The sequence below is a fragment of the Schistocerca piceifrons genome, chromosome X (genome assembly GCF_021461385.2).
Source record: "Schistocerca piceifrons isolate TAMUIC-IGC-003096 chromosome X, iqSchPice1.1, whole genome shotgun sequence".
Lineage (NCBI taxonomy): Eukaryota > Metazoa > Arthropoda > Insecta > Orthoptera > Acrididae > Schistocerca > Schistocerca piceifrons.
Genome location: NC_060149.1, coordinates 197,114,319 through 197,135,646, shown reverse-complemented (window position 1 = coordinate 197,135,646; position 21,328 = coordinate 197,114,319). Strand labels below are relative to the sequence as shown.

The 21,328-nt window shown below is 41.4% G+C and overlaps 1 protein-coding gene across 2 annotated transcripts in view; it reads right to left on the bottom strand.

Annotated features, from left to right (window-relative positions):
- LOC124721565 overlaps positions 1-21,328 on the bottom strand; it is a 640,226-nt gene that overhangs the window by 288,517 nt on the left and 330,381 nt on the right. Inside the window, exon 3 of one of the 2 annotated variants that reach the window (XM_047246603.1) lies at positions 9,787-9,921. In XM_047246603.1, the coding sequence (XP_047102559.1) occupies positions 9,787-9,921 (135 nt within the window). The other variant, XM_047246605.1, reaches the window with a different exon arrangement.

Below are 21,328 nucleotides of genomic sequence, written 5' to 3'. Positions count from 1 at the left end.
ACGTATACTAACGGACCGCGGCCGATTTAAAGGCTACCACCTAGCAAGTGTGGTGTCTGGCGGTGACACCACAGTAATCGCCACTTTGGTCATTCTTCTTGTGTTGTTGAAGCTGATGTGGTTTCTGTTTTTGCTGCAAGGACTGCTACTGGAGGTGTTGTTGATAACTGCACTATTTACCATAATTTGGTCTTGGGGCCTTTTGGGAATAAAAAAATCTTGCAGATGACGTGGTCGCCTTACATTTCTTCTCACTGGAATTGCTGGAGTTCCTCCTGTTGCTGTGGTGGTGATAGTTGATGTTGGTGTTTTTACTGCTGTTGTAGGTGTGACTTTTACTCTTGTAGGTGATGCTGGTAAACTGTCAGTTAGTGGTGGATTTTCAATTGCTACTGCTGTTGGTGTTGGTTTTGTTGAGGTTTGATTTGGCACAGAAGTTGGAGTGGACATTTCCATGTCTGCAGAGGTGCTTGCTGTTGTCGGTGCTTCAGTGTCTATTTCCTCTTCACGTTCTCGTGTGGGTATTATTTTACAAATCTTTTGGCACATGATTCTCTTGCCTTTGCCATTCATGTGCTGACCAAGCTTACTGTAACAGTCCCTCTCTAAATAATCAACATTTATATAAAACACATCATATGTTTTCCTTATTTCAGTGAACAATTGATTTGCTTTCTGTATTTCTGTGTTTAGGCATGATGTAGGGATTAAATCATACCTTTGTGGAATTCTTACAACCATCACATGCATCTTTCCCCTGAGTTTTAGTAATGATTCTAGGCTATATGTCACTCTACTCAGGTCATTTTTATGGAGAAAATTCCCTCCTGCTATGATTATGTGTCACTGTTTTTCTTCCCATATGTTTTTTGCTGTTTCCCACATTGGTGCTCTTGATTTCACGTATGCACAGGCTTGCAGTTCATGTTCATTATATAAAATTTTTGTCATGCCTCGTCCATGCTGATCAGAATATGCAAATATTTCGTTTTTATCAGTATTTGTAGTCACATTTTTACCCTCTAACATAGTCTTGTTGAATCAGCAAAGGAAGCGATGATTTATTCAATAACTTAAAGTGGTGCATTACTTGCCTAGCGGCTAGTCGGGAGAACGGAATTGATCAGGCGTTCCCTTAGCCGTCCGCACCGCGGCTTTATACAGGGCTATTACAAATGATTGAAGCGATTTCATAAATTCACTGTAGCTCCATTCATTGACATATGGTCATGACACACTACAGATACGTAGAAAAACTCATAAAGTTTTGTTCGGCTGAAGCCGCACTTCAGGTTTCTGCCACCAGAGCGCTCAAGAGCGCAGTGAGACAAAATGGCGACAGGAGCCGAGAAAGTGTATGTCGCGCTTGAAATGCACTCACACCAGTCATAACAGTGCAACGACACTTCAGGACGAAGTTCAACAAAGATCCACCAACTGCTAACTCCATTCGGCGATGGTATGCGCAGTTTAAAGCTTCTGGATGCCTCTGTAAGGGGAAATCAACGGGTCGGCCTGCAGTGAGCAAAGAAACGGTTGAACGCGTGCGGGCAAGTTTCACGCGTAGCCGCGGAAGTCGACGAATAAAGCAAGCAGGGAGCTAAACGTACCACAGCCGACGGTTTGGAAAATCTTACGGAAAAGGCTAAAGCAGAAGCCTTACCATTTACAATTGCTACAAGCCCTGACACCCGATGACAAAGTCAAACGCTTTGAATTTTCGGCGCGGTTGCAACAGCTCATGGAAGAGGATGCGTTCAGTGCGAAACTTGTTTTCAGTGATGAAGTAACATTTTTTCTTAATGGTGAAGTGAACAGACACAATGTGCGAATCTGGGTGGTAGAGAGTCCTCATGCATTCTTGCAGCAAATTCGCAATTCACCAAAGGTTAACGTGTTTTGTGCAATCTCACGGTTTAAAGTTTACGGCCCATTTTTCTTCTGCGAAAAAAACGTTACAGGACACGTGTATCTGGACATGCTGGAAAATTGGCTCATGCCACAACTGGAGACCGACAGCACCGACTTCATCTTTCAACAGGATGGTGCTCCACCGCACTTACATCATGATGTTCAGCATTTCTTAAACAGGAGATTGGTAAACTGATGGATCGGTCGTGGTGGAGATCATGATCAGCAATTCATGTCATGGCCTCCACGCTCTCCTGACTTAACCCCATGCAATTTCTTTCTGTGGGGTTATGTGAAAGATTCAGTGTTTAAACCTCCTCTACCAAGAAACGTGCCAGAACTGTGAGCTCGCATCAATGATGCTTTCGAACTCATTGATGGGGACATGCTGCGCCGAGTGTGGGAGGAACCTGATTATCGGCTTGATGTCTGCCGAATCACTAAAGGGGCACATATCGAACATTTGTGAATGCCTAAAAAAACTTTTTGAGTTTTTGTATGTGTGTGCAAAGCATTGCAAAAATATCTCAAATAATAAAGTTATTGTAGAGCTGTGAAATCACTTCAATCATTTGTAATAACCTTGTATATTGATTTCTTTTACAGGTGAACTTGATTTGGTCTGTATGTTGCTGTTTTTCACTGAAGTTTGATTGCAGTCTCTCTTGTTTACAGTTAAGTTGCACGAATACAGCTTTTTAGCGTCTGGTGATGTGTTTCTATTTATACTATTTTTCTCCACCTTTTGTTTCCAGTCTTCTTTCAACATCGTCAGAGGCTGGAATCTTTTTGTTAATTCTAAATTAAAACTTGATTTATAAGGTTTCACATGATTTGTATTTTTAGGGTTTGTGTAATCATCAGTTTCCATTCTTTCCCCAAAGAAAAAATTGTCACTGAGATGTGTCATTTGCAATTCAATGTGCAAGTGTATTTCATAATTATATAAATATCTTTTGATTCTACTGCATTCATAAGAATTTTGCATTCATAAAAAACTTAATTTTATTTAAATCTGTTTCTGAACCTTTTAAATATTCTGGAAGGAGTACTGATTTATATGTATCATGAACTTCACACAAAAGACATCACTTCAGTTCAGTCACTTTGGTACTGTCACTTCTTGTAAGTTTTTAGACTGCTGATATACTGTGCATTTATTCTTTGTTTCAATATCATACAAAATTGTGTGTTGTGACTCGCTGATCTTTCAAAGCGCGTCCTCTACATGCGGCACAGTCTGCCAGCCATGCAGCAGCAGCACCACCTAAGCGGCCAGCCAGCCAGCGGCTGCTAGACTTGAACTCAGTTATGATTTGACTGTTAAAGTGTACACACGTCTTACTCTGTTTACTTGATCTGTGACTATGTATTGCATCTTCCTTGAAATATATTTGTTCAATTTGAAGTTATAACAACTGTCAACGAGATAGTGATTTTTCTTTTCCACCGTTGACCCACTTGTTTCCATGGCTACTTTAGAGCAACTATTGCAAGGTCTCATAGAACAGCAAACGCTTCTCACAAATGTGATTCGTGATTTCGTCACGGCATCAAATGCGGGGCATCTCTCGTGCTGTCTCTACCTACTTTTCCTCCTTACGACGAGACGGCGGAAGACTGGTCTGACTACGAAAAACATCTTCAACAGCACTTCTTGGTATTTCATTTTGCAGACGAACAAACATGTAAGTCTCTGTTCCTTTCATGGATTTCACCTCAAATGTATCGGTTGTTGTCACAATTGGCTCCTTTGTAAGATCCTGCATCTTTGTCCTTTGCTGAAATGTGCTCACTTCTGTCCGTCTATTTTCAAAAGCGAATGCATGTGGTAGTCTCTCGTGCTGCCTTTTATCATTGTCAAAAACAACCGAATCAATCCTATTGTGCTTGGGCTGCTGAACTTCACGGCCTCAGTAGAAAGTGTCAATTTGTTACTGAAGTTCACAAAGAATGCTACACCGATTCCATGGTATGGGATGCTATTATCCGATCGGCACCCGACAAAGAAGTTATGCAACGTGTCCTTCAGTTGGTAAATCTAACTCTAGATGAAGTCCTATCCATCGCTCAGTCTTTTCAAATTTCTTGCGCTGCTGGAGAGGCATGGGGTGACATCGGGGAAATACAACCTCTGTGCGATGTTGACGAAGCGTGTGGCGTGTGGCTCCTACGTGCAGCCTCGGCCTAACCGTAAACAAACCTCTAACAAACTGCAGCAAAACCCACAGCAACTTCCTTCATGTCTGCGGTGTTTTACGAAATATTCACGAGAAGATTGTCCACAACGTTGGGCCATGTGTCACAAATGAAAAAAAGAGGGTCATGTGTCATCCGTTTGCAAATCTGACCGCACACATGATGTTCATGAACATGACGCTGATTCTGATTCTGTGTTGTCTGTCAATTGTACTTCTTCCCTTTCAGGGAACTTATTCCTCACTGTCCAAATACTTGGTCGAGATGTTCGCATGCAGGTGGATACTGCTTCTGCTACCACTATCATCAATTCCCAGACGTATCTTCAGCTGGGTTCTCCAATCCTGTCACCTGTCACTCGGCAATTACGGACCTACAATAAACAGAAGATTTCTCTCTTGGGACAATTTGATGCTGAGGTATCTTACAAATTTGTCGTTTGCACTATTCCCATATTTATGGTCGACCATAGTATCGTGGAGAATCTTTTTGGTTTCAATGCCTTTCGTGTTTTTGGGTTCTCCATAGGTGACTCTGTCAATATCGTCTCTGAGGCTATTCCTTATGCTCAATTGGATTCCTTGTTGATGACATTTTTGTCCCTTTTTTTCTCCTGGGTTAGGCCGTACAACCGACTTTGAAGCTCATATCATGCTCAAACCCACTGCTCCGCCTAAGTTTTTTCGGGCTCGGCCCATTCCTGTGGCCCTTTGTGATCAGGTCAAATGGGAGCTGGATCATCTCACTGCTTCAGGGGTCTTTCTTCCTGTCACTTCCAGTGAGTGGTCCTCTCCTGTCGTTGTTGTTGCTAAGCCAAATGGTGATATTCGTCTCTGTGGCAATTTCAAAGCCACTGTAAATGCTCAGTGCCTTATCGACACTAACCCTATGCCTCGACCTGAAGAATTATTTACTAAAGTTGCTGGAGGCCAGTATTTTTCTAAACTTGACCTGTCTGAAGCTTATCATCAACTTCCTCTTGACGCTGCTTCCCAGCAGTTTCTGGTCCTTAACATGCCTTTCGGCCTCTATCAATACCAACGATTGCCATTTGGGGTTGCCAGCACCCCTGCTCTCTTTCACTGATTCTTGGAACAATTATTGCTCACTGTCCCTGGGTGTATAAATTACCAAGACGACATTGTTGCCACTTGCTCCACCACTGACGAACATCTTCAAAATCTCCGCACACTTTTTCATGTCTTACAGACTGCCGGGCTTAAGTGTAATCTTCAGAAATCAAAATTTTTTCAGGCATCTATCACGTACTTGGGGTTTCAACTCTCTCGGGATGGTATTTGTCCACTTCAGCAAACTGTCACTGCGATCGATGCCCTTCCTTGCCCTACATCTGTTAAGGAACTGCAGGCCTTCTTGGGGAAAATAGCATACTATCACAAGTTATGACCGTCTGCTGCTTTGGTGGCTCAGCCATTGCATCGTCTGTTGCATAAAAACGTGCCTTTTCACTGGTCCGCATCATGCGATGCGGCTTTCCAGAAATTGAAGACTATGCTGAAACAGGCCCCATGCCTGGCTACTTATCGACCTGGCCAACATCTTGTTCTTGCCATGGACGCCTCTCAATATGAGGTCGGTGCAGTCCTTGCGCACTGTTTTTCTGACGGTTCTGAACAACCCATTGATTATGCCTCCAAAACATTCACAGATGCCCAACAAAAGTATTCTCAAATTGAAAAAGAAACTTTGGCCATTATTTATGCTCTTCATAAGTTTGGCGTTTTTCTCTATGGATCCAAATTTCATCTTGTTACAGATCACAAATCACTTTTTTCCTTGTTTCATCCATCAACGTCACTTCCCGACAAGGCTGCACACCGCGTCCAGCATTGGGCTCTTTACTTGTCTCGTTTCAATTATGAGATTCATTTCTACTACATCTACATCTACATTGATACTCCGCAAGCCACCCAACGGTGTGTGGCGGAGGGCACTTTACGTGCCACTGTCATTACCTCCCTTTCCTGTTCCAGTCGCGTATGGTTCGCGGGAAAAACGACTGTCTGAAAGCCTCCGTGCGTGCTCTAATCTCTCTAATTTTACATTCGTGATCTCCTCGGGAGGTATAAGTAGGGGGAAGCAATATATTCGATACCTCATCCAGAAACGCACCCTTTCGAAACCTGGCGAGCAAGCTACACCGCGATGCAGAGCGCCTCTCTTGCAGAGTCTGCCACTTGAGTTTATTAAACATCTCCGTAACGCTATCACGGTTACCAAATAACCCTGTGACGAAACGCGCCGCTCTTCTTTGGATCTTCTCTATCTCCTCCGTCAGACCGATCTGGTACGGATCCCACACTGATGAGCAATCCCGGCCGACGGCTCAACATGCGAATGGTGATGCACTGTCTCGCCTTCCCGTGGGTCCTGATCTGTCATTCGATATGGACAAACTTTTGTGTTTCCACCTGGATGTTGCCAAGCAGCGGGTTTTGGACGGGTTCCCCATCACCGGGGACCGGCTGGCGGCTGCTACGGGTCCTGACCCTACCCTCTCCCGGGTTTTATGCTGTATTCAGAAGGGTTGGCCAGATCGTCCATCTGCTAAGACTTCTGATCCATTGTGGAACTACTATGCTTTGCATTACCGCCTCACAGCTAGGGATGGTGTTATCCTCCTTTCCACCGACAATGCTTCGCCGCGTGTTGTGGTACCTGCGTCTTTGCGTGCTTCGGTCTTGCGCCTCCTTCACCAAGGGCACTGGGGTGTCTCTCGCACAAAATCTCTGGGCGCTGTCATGTGTACTGGCCCGGCATCGACTCTGAAATTGCACACATGGTCGCTGCCTGTGGCCCTTGTGCATCACAGGCCGCCATTCTGAAGTCATCTTTGTCACTGTGGCCTTCACCTGAGAAGCCCTGGGAGCGTATTCATGCTGACTTTGCGGGACCTTTTTTACATACTTATTGGCTTCTCGTTATTGACACCTACTGTAACTTTCCTTTCATTGTCCGTTGCATGTCGCCTACCACCATGGCAACCACCAATGCAGTAGCTCGCATTTTCTCTTTGGAAGGCCTTCCCTCTACTCTTGTTACTGATAATGGTCCGCAATTTGCCTCTTCCGATTTTGCAGATTTTTGTGCCCATCACGGCGTCATGCATGTCACGGCCCCTTTGTTGCATCCACAGTGAAACGGTGAGGCTGAACGACTGGTCCGCACATTTGAGGCTCAGATGAGGAAAGTCCTGACTTCTTCTGCTGATGATGCACTTCTCCACTTTCTGGCTTCTTACCGTATAACCCCCATGGGCGACCACAGCCCGGCTGAGCTCTTACATGGCCGACAGCCCCGCACACTACTTCATTTTCTGCGGCCTTCCACCTCACGGCCGCGGGTGCCTTCGCTTGGCCAGTTCACTGTCGATGACCTTGTATGGGTACAGAGATATCGCAGGTGGCCAAAATGGAGTCCTGGCCGCATCTTACGATACCGTGGCCAATGCCTGTATCAAATCCAGATGGACACGGGTATTGCAGTGCACCATTCGAACTAGTTTCGGCCGCGTGTGCTGGCAAACGCCTGTTCCGGATGCCGCTACACCACCTTCGGCTCTACCTGATGCTCGGGATCTTGAATTCTCTCATTACTGACAACGCAGACCTCTTGCCATCATCTCGGTGCCAGCACAAGAACTGATGCCACCAGGAGACGTGCCCATGCAGGAACCAGATGACCATCATCTGTCGGAGCAACTCTACTCGCCTCCTTCTCCTACGGACGCGGACACATCGCCCATGTCTCCTGTTATAACAACCGGACTTGCCGCAATGGGCAGATTGGTGCATAGGGTCCGCATCAGATTCGACCCCCACGTCTCCTGTCATCTCGACCCGTTATCATCGGGGACACTTCCATCCGTATGGGAAGCCTCTTCCTTGAGACTTTACAGCCAGTCAAACAACACCTATGGATGTTAGCAATCTACAAGCCACCTCAATCAAGTCCTGTGCAAAAAATTCAATGGGAGGAAAAGTGTTGTGACTCGCCGATCTTTCAAAGTGCTGCCGCACAGTTACGCACGTCTTCTACATGCGGCGCTGTCTGCCAGCCATGCAGCAGCAGCACCACCTAAGCGGCCAGCCAGCCAGCGGCTGCTAGACTTGGACTCAGTTATGATTTTACTGTTAAAGTGTACACACGTCTTACTCTGTTTACTTGATCTGTGACTATGTATTGCGTCTTCCTTGAAATATATTTGTTCAACTTGAAGTTACAACAGTGTGTATGAAAATATTTCTGACTTGCATTAAAACCATTATGGTGCAATGTCATATATGAAGTTTGTGATGAGTGAACATACAAATAAAGAGTGTTGAATCTAAAAAGACAGCATTATACTTCAGTCTCATCATTAAAAAAATAAACAACCTATATTTTTATTATCAGGACTTTCAATGGAAGCAAGCCCCTAGATGCAGATGCCATATATGAGAACATGCTGAAATGTAATGTCTCTGAATTTTTTATTGAAAACAGCTTATACCTTCTAAAATAAAACAAATGTTTAATAACATTCTACACCTTTATTTTTCTTGTGCCTACGTATTTATTCCCAACATACCCATCCTGGCCACAAACACATTCCTCCCAATCATTAACCAGTTTGTTGATGCTGTCACTGTAGAATAATTGACTGTGTTGATGGAGCCACAATCTCACCTCAGCTTGTGTGACATCAGTATCAAAGTGATGTCTCCAAAGGTGTTCATTAAGTTTGGAAAACAGATGAGAATTTGATGGGGTCAAGTTGTACCTGTATGGAGAATGATTGATGACAGTGAATCCAAGGCGTCAGATTGCTGCAGATGTCACAAGGCTCATGTGTGATCTGAAATTATCAAGCTGAAGGAGAGGGTGCTGCATGTGTGGATGAACTCTTGAAATTTGGATCTCGATTACAGCATGCTGCATCTCATTCATCGACAGTTATGTTACACACCACAATATTAAAGCCTGCAACTCAGAGTACTCTAGTGGCAGAGGGCTGCAAATATGCAGACATGAATAGCAAAGATGTAGAATGTTAATAATGCTTGTTTTATTTAAAAAGCTTTAAGAGTTTTCATATAAAAATTTGGAGGCATTTCTTTTCAGCATGCCCTCATACAAGATAAGTAGTAGTAAAACTTACTTCCTTAAAATAATAAAACATATATAGCAGAAAAAGTAACTGGCACTAAAATTGCATGAATATATTAATTTTATATCTAAGTGGGAGTTTATAAAATGGGCATATCATTTGGTTAACGTGTTAATGAAACAGGATGCTTCACATAACATGCTTCTGGATTATACTTACATCAAAACAAAATATAAAACTACACATTTACTTGAGTCTCTTTCTCTCTGATTCTGCCAAAACATCTGTATACATTCACTTGAGGATATGGCAACCTAAATTCAAGTAACAATCACTTTCCAATACCAATAATTTTTAATATTGTTGTGTGAGATTAGGTTATACTGTTAATAAAATCAAGTTACTATCACATGCAGCTTTATTTGATTAAATTGATTAAAAGAAAAACTAGTGTCATTTTTCATGATTTTGTCAAATGGGTACCTTTTAGTAAATTATTATATTTGGTGTGGGAATCAATTTTTGTTAGCAGTTACACCCATACACCAAATACGACTTTATCGTACTTGTCGGGCCACGGTATTGCCATATACTGCTGCCACCATCTTCCAGCCACATATGCGACGTAGAAGCCCAGTACAAATGACAGTGGAATCAGATTTATGAATGTGTCACAGTAAATAACCATCTTCTCAAATACTCTGTAACACATAGAAACAAAACACATATATTACTCACATTTACCTGACATTATAATAAAATTTGTTAAAAGAAATATCAGGTACATCCTAATTTAAAATGTGTGAAAATTAATTCACATTTAATATGTACTCATTACCCATCACTTATAAATATCTGCTGGACTAGTCTCCGGACAATTTGCACAATCAACCAGTGACAAACTGAATGAACATGGATGTCAAGGTAGAAGCAGTACCCACTGTTCAAGTTAGACTTACTGCACAATCAAAGTGACAGTTTTGCAGGAGGTATTCTGCTAAAAATAATGCTAGGACAGTGTGGCAGATATGTCATTACCTCTGTCAGTTGAATAACCCTCAAAATATAGCTGAGCCAAGAGAGATAAATTCCTACATTTGAAATGTGATTGAAAATGCTACCTAATGGCTGCATAAATTTTAAAAATTAACAATAGGACAGAGGGATACTAATTAATGCATTCGTGTTATTGTTTTTGCTCTGTTCTTGAAAATGGAAGCATGATGGTGCTGTGACAAATTTAAGCACAGTATATCTGAAAGATGATATTCTATGCCATGAAATTACAAACATAGAGCCACATATGCCATTTGTTTGAAAAATTCTTACCAAAAAGAACTTCAGTCATTATTCTAAATTCATTCATTCAGTTTTTGTGCTTTCCCATATCGTCAGACAAATGTACAAGATTCCTAACAGATGTATTAGTTCACAAATCTGCTTTTGGGTTGAAAATCAGATATTCTTACGCTGCACCCACACAACAACTTGTGGTAACTGTACACTTCCTTGTTAAATGTTTGCTTGTAGTCATGCGTATTTGATTTTGTCACTTTCTCAATCAAAGGATCTGTTCTCGGAGGCCCTAGTTCCTTTTTGGCTAACATTTCCTGGTAATTTACTTTTCTGTTCCCAGAATGAGATTTTCACTCTGCAGCAGAGTGTGGACTTCCTAGCAGGTTAAAGCTGTGTGCTGGACCGAGACTTGAACTCGGGACCTTTGCCTTTTACAGGCAAATGCTCTACCGACTGAGCTACTCAAGCATGACTTGTGACCCATCCTCACATCTTTACTTTTCTGTTAGTATTTAAAACAAATTCAATATAGTTCATGTTTACACAGTACACAATAGCTGGTTCCTACACAGTAAACTACCAACTCCAAACACAAAGTGTTGTTTATGGAAATGATTAAACTCAAGTAGTAATGTCTACCAACATAGTCACTTGACTAGAATACAAATGAAGTGCTGAGATCTATAAGGCCCTAAAGTACATTGCTGTTGATCTCATATTTAAGCAAAAATATCAGAGAAACCAGTGACACAACTTTTCAAGAATTTGCATACATACAATGTGGGCCTAAAGCATAGATAACAAAAAGTTCAACAGATTTTAGAAGCATGAATAAATGCTACAATCTCATAATTGATGGTGATGTGCTTTAGGTTATTATGATTCTCAGCGCCTCAGATGGATTACTGTATGATAAAATTCACAACTTAATATACTATAACTCATTCAGGAACCCACAATATAGGTTCACTGTCAGTACAGCTTTAACATACACTGATATCTGGTCTAATTTGACTATAGTATGTAGTGAGAGAATTAGCATTTCTATAAGGGGAACTCCCTATTGCCACCCCATCAGGTTTAGTGGTAAGATGGCACAGTGGATAGCCTGTCAAAAACTGAACACAGATCAAGGCTGAAAACACGAAGAAGGTGTACTAAACTGCAATAAAAATAAAAATAGAAACAGTGAACAGTCCAAGAACAAGAAGTGTAATAAAGAGCAGCCTCGTGCATCAATGGTGTGTGGGTGAGAGGACATGGTGTTTGATAGCTCAATGGATGACACATATTCAAAAACCCCTTATGCCATTTTGTGTTGTTGTTTCTTTTTCCTTTCTTTTTTTTCACAACAGTATGAACTGTCTGTCTGGTCATCGAAATGTTTGTTCTCTTGGCAGCTGTCCCAGTATACGTAGGTTATAGTATATGAGTCATGTGGTAAGAATACATTACCATCACAAGTAAATGTGATGAATAGTGAGAGCAGGTGAGATACCAGATAGATGTCTCACAGAAATGAAAACAATAAATACACAGATGTGAACTATGTTACAACAAAGGAATTCAAGAGTCAAGACTTCTAAAATGGAATACAACTTCAAAAACACTAAAAACATATGCTTTGACAGAGCACAGAGAAACTGTGTGACTGTGAAATTGTTGCATTCATTTGTTGCAGCTTACATGACAAACTTATGTTTTCATCATTTCGTTGGGCGTTATCACATTCATATGAACACCTATATTTGGCAAAGATGCCTATCTGACTGAGTTAACAGCCATACAAATTAGGTTTATCGATAAGAGATTCTTATCATATGACACACATACTGTCACTAGTGACATGCATGACACACCAGACACGTTTTGCAATGGAGGATCTGGCTGACTTGTCACCTACTTATCAAATGTCTGCGGTTAACATTCAAAAGTCACTTCCTTTCAGCTGCTAATAGAGTAGTTGTGCAGAATCAACTGTCATTATAGGTCCCTACCTTACACCTCACCATTGCAAATGGACGTTACACCATGACATGGAGACAAATTTGAATGAAATGAACAGTGAAAAAAGAAAAAAAATGACAAATGAGGTTTGAATACAGCTTGCCCACATAGCAGTGGAACACCCTAACCACTTAACTACTATGTCACTGCTGTTCTGGCTGCTCTATATTGCACTTATTGTTCTTGGCTTATTCACTGTATCTATTTGCCTTTTTTCACAGTCTATTACACATTTGTCCTGTTTTCATGCTTGGTTTACATTCAGTATTTGACAGGCTGTCCACTGGGCCCTCTTACCACCAAATCTGAGAGGGTGCAATGGGGAGTTTCCCTTGTGAGATGTGTGCTACCATGTATCATGATTTATGCTGACCAAACAGGGATAAAAGTCAGCCCCAGTGTGCTACCATCTGGTGACACTGACATAAACTTCCCGTTAAGTTGCAAGGGCCAGCTGTGCACATCTTGAACCATGCGCATTGTTTGTTAAATCCATATGTATTTCACCCATAAGGCAATTACACCAGGTGAGTTGCGCATGCACAAAAGCACAACTGAAGGTGTGCTGATGACCCTGTGCCAAGTTTCACAGAATCTAGAGGGGCAGTAGTGTGGTAGATTTAAGTATCTTTCAGACTGCATCATCTATGTTAAATTTAACAGAATTCAAAGAAAAATAACCAATAAATATGCAAGGTGTCCAAGGTTATGGTGTTCACATGCACTTGTGCTCTTCCACAGCAGCCACCACTGTGCATACATACCACCAAAGAGTGCTAAATTGACATGACCTTACCGCCTGCAACTCTGACTGGCTGTGTGTCTTTTTAAGCAGTCACACTCAAAGCTCCATCCCTTACTAAGTGAGTCTATAGATGCGTATCAACATTAGTATGGGAGATTACAGAGAGAAATTAATCAAGATAGCATAATGCTACTAAACATTACTGCATGTCACTGACTTATCAGATTATATCAGCATTCAAGAATATTTGTTACTATCAGGGACCTTACTCTCACTGTGTATAACTTAGCACCAGTAAAGTACCGAAAGTACTTCAAAGTTATGTATATTTCAAATATTAAATAATAAATATTGTAAATGAACTTGTTAATGCATTATCTTTTTGTAGATGCCTGACCGTCTTTATGGGCAATTTCTGCTACCAACACACCAGACATCCATTAGTGACACAGATAGAAGTTAAACCCATGTGTGCTAAGCACTTGCTCCTGCCTTTTGCTGAGAAGGTTTGCCACAAAAAATTGTTTTGGACAATGATCCACAATTTTCTTCATTGGAATTTCAACAGTTTTTTCTTCTCAGTCACAGGCTAATCCGAACATTTATATTGCACTTTCAGGCTCTGATGTCCACACTTCATGCTTTCCACTCGAGGGAGTATGGATTGTTATTTTTTCCAAGCCTCTACTGCACTATGCCTGCTCATGATCCTTCACTATTAGAACTCTTATGTGATCATTGCCAACATGCTCTGCCGCCTCTCTTTCACCCTCACCTCTCTGTTTCCAATGCTAACTTCATAACAAAGTTCGCCACAAAGAATAAAGTTTTGTATTGTGTCTATAACAAGCCTCACAACTGAGAATATGGGGTCATCACTCAGACATCTGTCTGTGCTTCTTATATCATTCATGTTGCTTTGGGCACCTATAAACTGCACTAAAACCAACTGCATTTCCATGATCATAGTGATCCTGCAGTAGATTTTCATTTTTCAGACATGCTGTCTGCAACCCAACTGTTGCCCTTGAGCAGTCCTTGTCAGGGCATGACGTGTGAGTGCATGAGTCTTCCAATGATTCTGCCACAGAAATCAACCCCTGCCCACCTATGCCATTACTGCCACCTCTACAGGCACTGCTGCTGCACTCATCACCATTCTCAGTGATGGTGGTCATTGTCATTGACCCTCCATCAGCTGTACGGCCTTCTTTGTCCTCAGCAGAGGCAATGCTGCATCCATGTGTGGTATTGGATGGGCATTATACCTTCTGCTTTTCATCAGATGTTCCTGGTGGTTCACAAGACTAATGTCTAGATGCAGGTTAGTTGGTGCCACCTTCCATCATGCCACAACTAATATCATCAACGGCACCACAGCACAGATCTCCCCTTTATCATTGCCTACACCATTAATATGTGATGATGATGCAACATTTTGCGATGGGGTGGGATGGGGGGATGAGGGTGGGGGAGGAATGCGGTAACCACAGTGTTTCTGTAAAACACAGCTGGCACCTTGCAAGTCTCACACAGCTACACATGTGATGACAAATTTAAGTTTCCCTCCAGTGCACTGGTGGCAATCTCACCCTTCCATCAATCACTGTCTCTGATGGGGTGTGCCACTCATATGTGCCACCAGAGGATGCTATATCACATCACCTCACTGCCTGTGACTGAGTGTCCAGCATGTCTTTTTAAGCAGCCACTCTCAGAGCTCTGCCCCGCTTCAGTGAATCCAAAGACTTGTATCAGGATTACAGTGGTATCAAAGACTGCAGTGAGAAATTACATCGAAATAGCACGGCACCACTAAGCATTACAACAGGTCAGTGAATTATTGGACTGTATCAGCATTCAAGACTATTTGTTACAATCAAGAACTTTACTTTTGTTGCGTATAACCCAACACCACTAAAGGATCTATTATATTTCAAAGTTAAGTATATCATAGTTACATTGTGTACATATTGTAAATAAACTTATTAATGTGTCATCATTTTGTAGATGCGTGATTGTCTTTATTATATCTTCATCAATATCACACTCCAGAAGCCACTTAACGATGTGTGATGGAGGGTACATCTGGTGCCAATAACTGATTCCCCTTTTCCTCTCCCACTTACAAATGATACATGGAAAGAATGATCATTCGTAAGTCACTGTATTAGCTCTAATTTCTTCAATTTTGTACTTCTCGTCATTTTGTGAGATATGTGTGGGAGGCAATAACATGTTGTCTGACTGTTCTCAGAAAGGGCTCACTCGAAATTTCGATAGGAAACCTCTCAGTGATGGACAACACCTCTCTTGTGATATCTGGCACTGGTGTTTGTTGAGTATCTCTTTAATGCTCTCACACAGCTTAAATGAACCTGATTGGTGCTGGATCTTCTCTCCCTCTTCTATCAGTCCTACCTGGTAAGAATCCCAGACTAATGGACAGTTTTCAAGAACTGGTTGACAATTGCCTTATAAGCCACTTCCTTCATGGATGAGTTACATTTCCTTAAGGTTCTTCCTATGAATCTCAATGTGGCATCTGATTTTCCTACTATTTGTTTTACATGGTCATTCTACTTAAGGGTTATCTGGATAGTTACTTCCATATATTTTATGGTAAATACTGTTTCCAGCAATTTGTCATCAATCATGTAGTTATACAGTAGTGGATTTCTCTTCCTAAGTAAGCACAATATGTTACATTTATTTATATTCGGGGTCAACGGCAAGAGACTGCACCATTCATGAAACCTCTGTAGGTCGTTCTGTAAGCTGATACTGTCATCTGACTTTCTTATACACAGCCACATTATCTGTTAAAATTCTCAAGGAGCTTCCATTGTTTTCTACTAGGTCATTTATATACAACGGCAGAAAAAAATGTTATACCCTTTTAGAGGTTTCTAAGTCACTCAAGGTTTATGTGGTGTACATGAAATGATTACATTTATAGATCAATAGCACAAGTGGTTCTGAGGAACCAGGTGTCAATCCATGCTGAAACATCCATATTCATATATGGTGCAGCCTCCACAGGCAGCAGTGCAGGCACTGACTCTGCATCCAGTCAATCGTGCAGATGGTGAATACTGTTGTCGGATATGGAATGCCACACGTGCTCGACCTGTTCATGTAGATCTGTAAGAGTTATTGGTTGATGAGTTGCACAAGCCTATCATATGCTACATTTACTTGATTGGAGACAATCCCACAGTGTGTGCTGGCCACAGAAGTTGCTGTACGTCTTGCAGAGCAGGATGAGTCTCATGGACAGTGCGCCAGTACAAAGCATCACCTTTCTGTTGTAAGAATGGGAAAAGAATGGGTCTAACAACATTCTGCATGTACTGAGCACTGGTTGGCACTGCCCCCCCCCCCTCCCCCCAGAAACATCTACATCTACACGATTACTCTGCAATTCACATTTAAGTGCTTGGCACAGGGTTCATCGAACCACAATCATACTATCTCTCTACCATTCCACTCCCGAACAGCGCGCAGGAAAAACGAACACTTAAACCTTTCAGTTCAAGCTTTGATTTCTCTTATTTTATTTTGATGATCATTCCTATCTATTTAGGTTGCGCTCAACAAAATATTTTCGCATTCGGAAGAGAAAGTTGGTGGCTGAAATTTCGTAAATACATCTCGCCGCGACGAAAAATGTCTTTGCTTTAATGACTTCCATCCCAACTCGCGTATCATATCTGCCACACTCTCTCCCCTATTACGTGATAATACAAAAAGAACTGCCCTTTTTTGAAACCTTTCGATGTCCTCCGTCAATCCCACCTGGTAAGGATCCCACACCGCGCAGCAATATTCTAACAGAGGATGAACGAGTGTAGTGTAAGCTGTCTCTTTAGTGGACTTGCATCTTCTAAGTGTCCTGCCAATGAAACGCTACCTTTGGTTCGTCTTCCCCACAATATTATCTATGTGGTCTTTCCAACTGAAGTTGTTCGTAGTTTTTACACCCAGGTACTTAGTTGAACTGACAGCCTTGAGAATTGTACTATTTATCGAGTAATAGAATTCCAATGGATTTCTTTTGGAACTCATGTGGATCACCTCACACTTTTCGTTATTTAGCATCAGCTGCCACCTGCCACACCATACAGCAATCATTTCTAAATCGCTTTGCAACTGATACTGGTCTTCAGATGACCTTACTAGACGGTAAATTACAGCATCATCTGCGAACAACCTAAGAGAACTGCTCAGATTGTCACCCAGGTCATTTATATATATCAGGAACAGCTGAGGTCCCAGGGCGCTGCCCTGGTGAACACCTGATATCTCTTCAGTTTTACTCAATGATTTGCCGTCTATTACTACGAACTGCGACCTTCCTGACAGGAAATCACGAATCCAGTTGCACAATTGAGACGATACCCCATAGGCCCCCAGCTTGATTAAAAGTCGCTTGTGAGGAATGGTGTCAAAAGCTTTCCGGAAATCTAGAAATACGGAATCAACTTGAGATCTCCTGTCGATAGCGGCCATTACTTCGTGCGAATAAAGAGTTAGCTGCGTTGCACAAGAACGATGTTTTCTGAAACCGTGCTGATTACGTATCAATAGATCGTTCCCTTCGAGGTGATTCATAATGTTTGAATACAATATATGCTCCAAAACCCTACTGCAAACCGACATCAATGATATAGGTCTGTAGTGCCATTACTTCGTGCGAATAAAGAGTTAGCTGCGTTGCACAAGAACGATGTTTTCTGAAACCGTGCTGATTACGTATCAATAGATCGTTCCCTTCGAGGTGATTCATAATGTTTGAATACAATATATGCTCCAAAACCCTACTGCAAACCGACATCAATGATATAGGTCTGTAGTTCAATGGATTACTCTTACTACCCTTCTTAAACACTGGTGCGACCTGTGCAATTTTCCAATCTGTAGGTACAGATCTATTGGTGAGCGAGCGGTTGTATATGACTGCTAAGTAGGGAGCTATTGTATCAGCGTAATATGAAAGGAACCTAATCGGTATACAATCTGGACCTGAAGACTTGCCCGTATCAAGCGAGTTGAGTTGCTTCGCAACCCCTAAGGTATCTACTTCTAAGAAACTCATGCTAGGAGCTGTGCGTGTTTCAAATTCTGGAATATTCCATTCGTCTTCCCTCGTGAAGGAATTTCGGAAAACTGGGTTCAATAAGTCCGCTTCAGCGGCACAGTCATCGGTAACAGTACCATCGGCACTGAGCAGCGAAGGTATTGACTGCGTCTTGCCGCTTGTGTACTTTACATACGACCAGAATTTCTTCGGATTTTCTACCAAATTTCGAGACAATGTTTCGTTGTGGAACCTATTAAAGGCATCTCCCATTGAAGTCCGTGCCAAATTTCGCGCGTCTGTAAATTTTAGCCAAACTTCGGGATTTCGCGTTCTTCTGAACTTCGCATGCTTTTCCCGTTGCCTCTGCAACAGCGTTCGGACCTGTTTTGTATACCATGGGGGATCAGTTCCATCTCTTACCAATTTATGAGGTATGAATCTCTCAATTGCTTTTGCTACTAATCTTTGAATTTGAGCCACATCTCATCTACATTTGCATAGTCAGTTCGGAAGGAATGGAGATTGTCTGTTAGGAAGGCTTCTAGTGACACTTTATCCGCTTTTTTAAATAAAATTATTTTGCGTTTGTTTCTGGTGGATTTGGAAGAAATGGTATTGAGCCTAGATACAACGACCTTGTGATCACTAATCCCTGTATCAGTCATGATGCTCTCTATTAGCTCTGGATTGTTTGTGGCTAAGAGGTCAGGTGTGTTTTCACAACCATTTACAATTTGCGTGGGTTCGTGGACTAACCGCTCGAAATAATTTTCGGAGAAAGCATTTAGGACAATCTCGGAAGATGTTTTCTGCCTACCACCGGTTTTGAACAAGTATTTTTGCCAACATATCGAGGGAAGACTGAAGTCCCCACCAACTGTAACCATATGATTGGGGTATTTATTTGTTACAAGGTGAATGAGAGTTGTAGCTTACCACATTTCAGAACCTAAGGCCTGGGGTGGTGCCAGTGCGTCTTGGATGAATTCACTCTATGGGACAGTGTTCACCACACCTACATCATATGCACAGACAATCATCACTTGCATACAGACAGAAGCTACTTTCATCGCTGAAGACTGCGGTGTGCCATTCCATCTTCCAAGTGATACTCTGATGATACCAGTCAAGCCATGCGGATCAATACTATGGCATGAGTGGAAGATGGACTAGAGATGCTCTTGCCCATAGTCCCACTGCTAATTACTAGTTCGCGATAGTTCGTGTTGATATGTCTGGGCTCACAAGACTGTATTATCTGCCACTGCAGACCTTACAATACTATGATCTTTAGATTAGATTTACTTTCATTTCAATTGATCTGTAGTGAGGAGGTCCTCCAGGATGTAGAACGTGTCAGAAAAACAATAATACATGACAAACATTTACAACTAAATCAAATAAGCTAATGTACCTTCCACAAGTCTCAAGTGGAATGACCATATTCTTCTTCTTCTTCTTTTTCTTCTTATTTTTTAATGAAGACTATATGAAAGGATTATTTTACACCACTCATTTACTAAGATCGCATTAATGCACTGAATTTAAAATCTAAAAAAAAAAAGTTTTTTTTATAAGGTAATAAACATGTAATAGAACTACTACAATACCTATTTACAATGAAAACACAAAACACACACACACACACACACACACACACACACACACACACACACACACACACACATAAATCAGTTGGTTCTACTGATAAATTCATCAATGGAGTAGAAGGAGTTGGCCACCAATAAATCCTTTAGGCTTCTCCTAAACTGAATTTCATTGATTGTTAAGCTTCTTATGGCTGCTGGCAAGCTATTGAAAATGTGTGTTCCTGGACAATGCACACCTTTTTGTACAAGAGTAAGTGACTTAAATCCTTGTGAAGATTATTCTTATTTCTAGTATTGATTCCCTGAACTGAGCTGGCAGTTTGAAAAAGTGATACATTTTTAATGACAATTTTCATTAAGGAATAAGTATATTGGGAAGCAGTAGTTAGTGTCCCTAGTTCCCTAAACAGGCCTCTGCAGGATGTTCTTGAGTTTACACCACATGTAACTCTAATTGCACATTTTTGGGCCCAGAAAACTTCATCTTGGCTTGATGAATTACCCCAGAAAATAATCCCATATGACATTATGGAGTGAAAGTAAACATTATCATATCCCCTATGTCTGACAGACTTTGCATCGCAAATAGGGATTTGTTCAGACATTTCAGCAGTTCTGTGGTGTTCTCCTCCCAGTTGCATTTATTATTAAGCTGTAATTCCAAGAATTTAACACTGTCCACTTCTTCTATCTGCTTGTCACCGTATGTCAGGCATATGCTTGTGGGACACCCCTTACACGTTATGAGCTGCATGTAGTGTGTTTTTTCAAAGTTTAATGACAAAGAATTGGCTAGGAACCAGTGATTAATGTCCACAAATATTTTATTAGATGATCTTTCTAAGACTACACTTGATTTGCTATATATTGCAATATTTGTATCACTGTCAAACAAAACAAACTTGGCATCTGGTAATGTTATTGATGAAAGGTCATTGATGTACACAAGAAAAAGTAAGGGCCCTAAGATGGAACCTTGTGGGACCCTACATGTAATTAGTTCCCAGTTGGATCATGCCTGATAGTTTAATACATGTCTCTTTCCTTATAACACCCTTTGTTTCCTGCCAGAGATATATGAATGAGCCATTTTGCAGCATTTCCTGTTACACTACAATATTCTAATTTAGTTAAAAGGATATTGTGATTTACACAGTCAAATGCCTCTGACAGATCACAAAATATCCCAGTTGCCTGCAATTTTTTGTCTAATGAATAAGTACATTTTCACTGTAAGTGTAGATAGCCTACTCAACATCAGAACCCTTTAGAAATCTGAACTGCGACATTGACAGTATGTTATTTGTGATAAGATGGTTATAAAGCTGATTGTACATTACCCTTTCTAAAATTTTTGAGAATGCTGG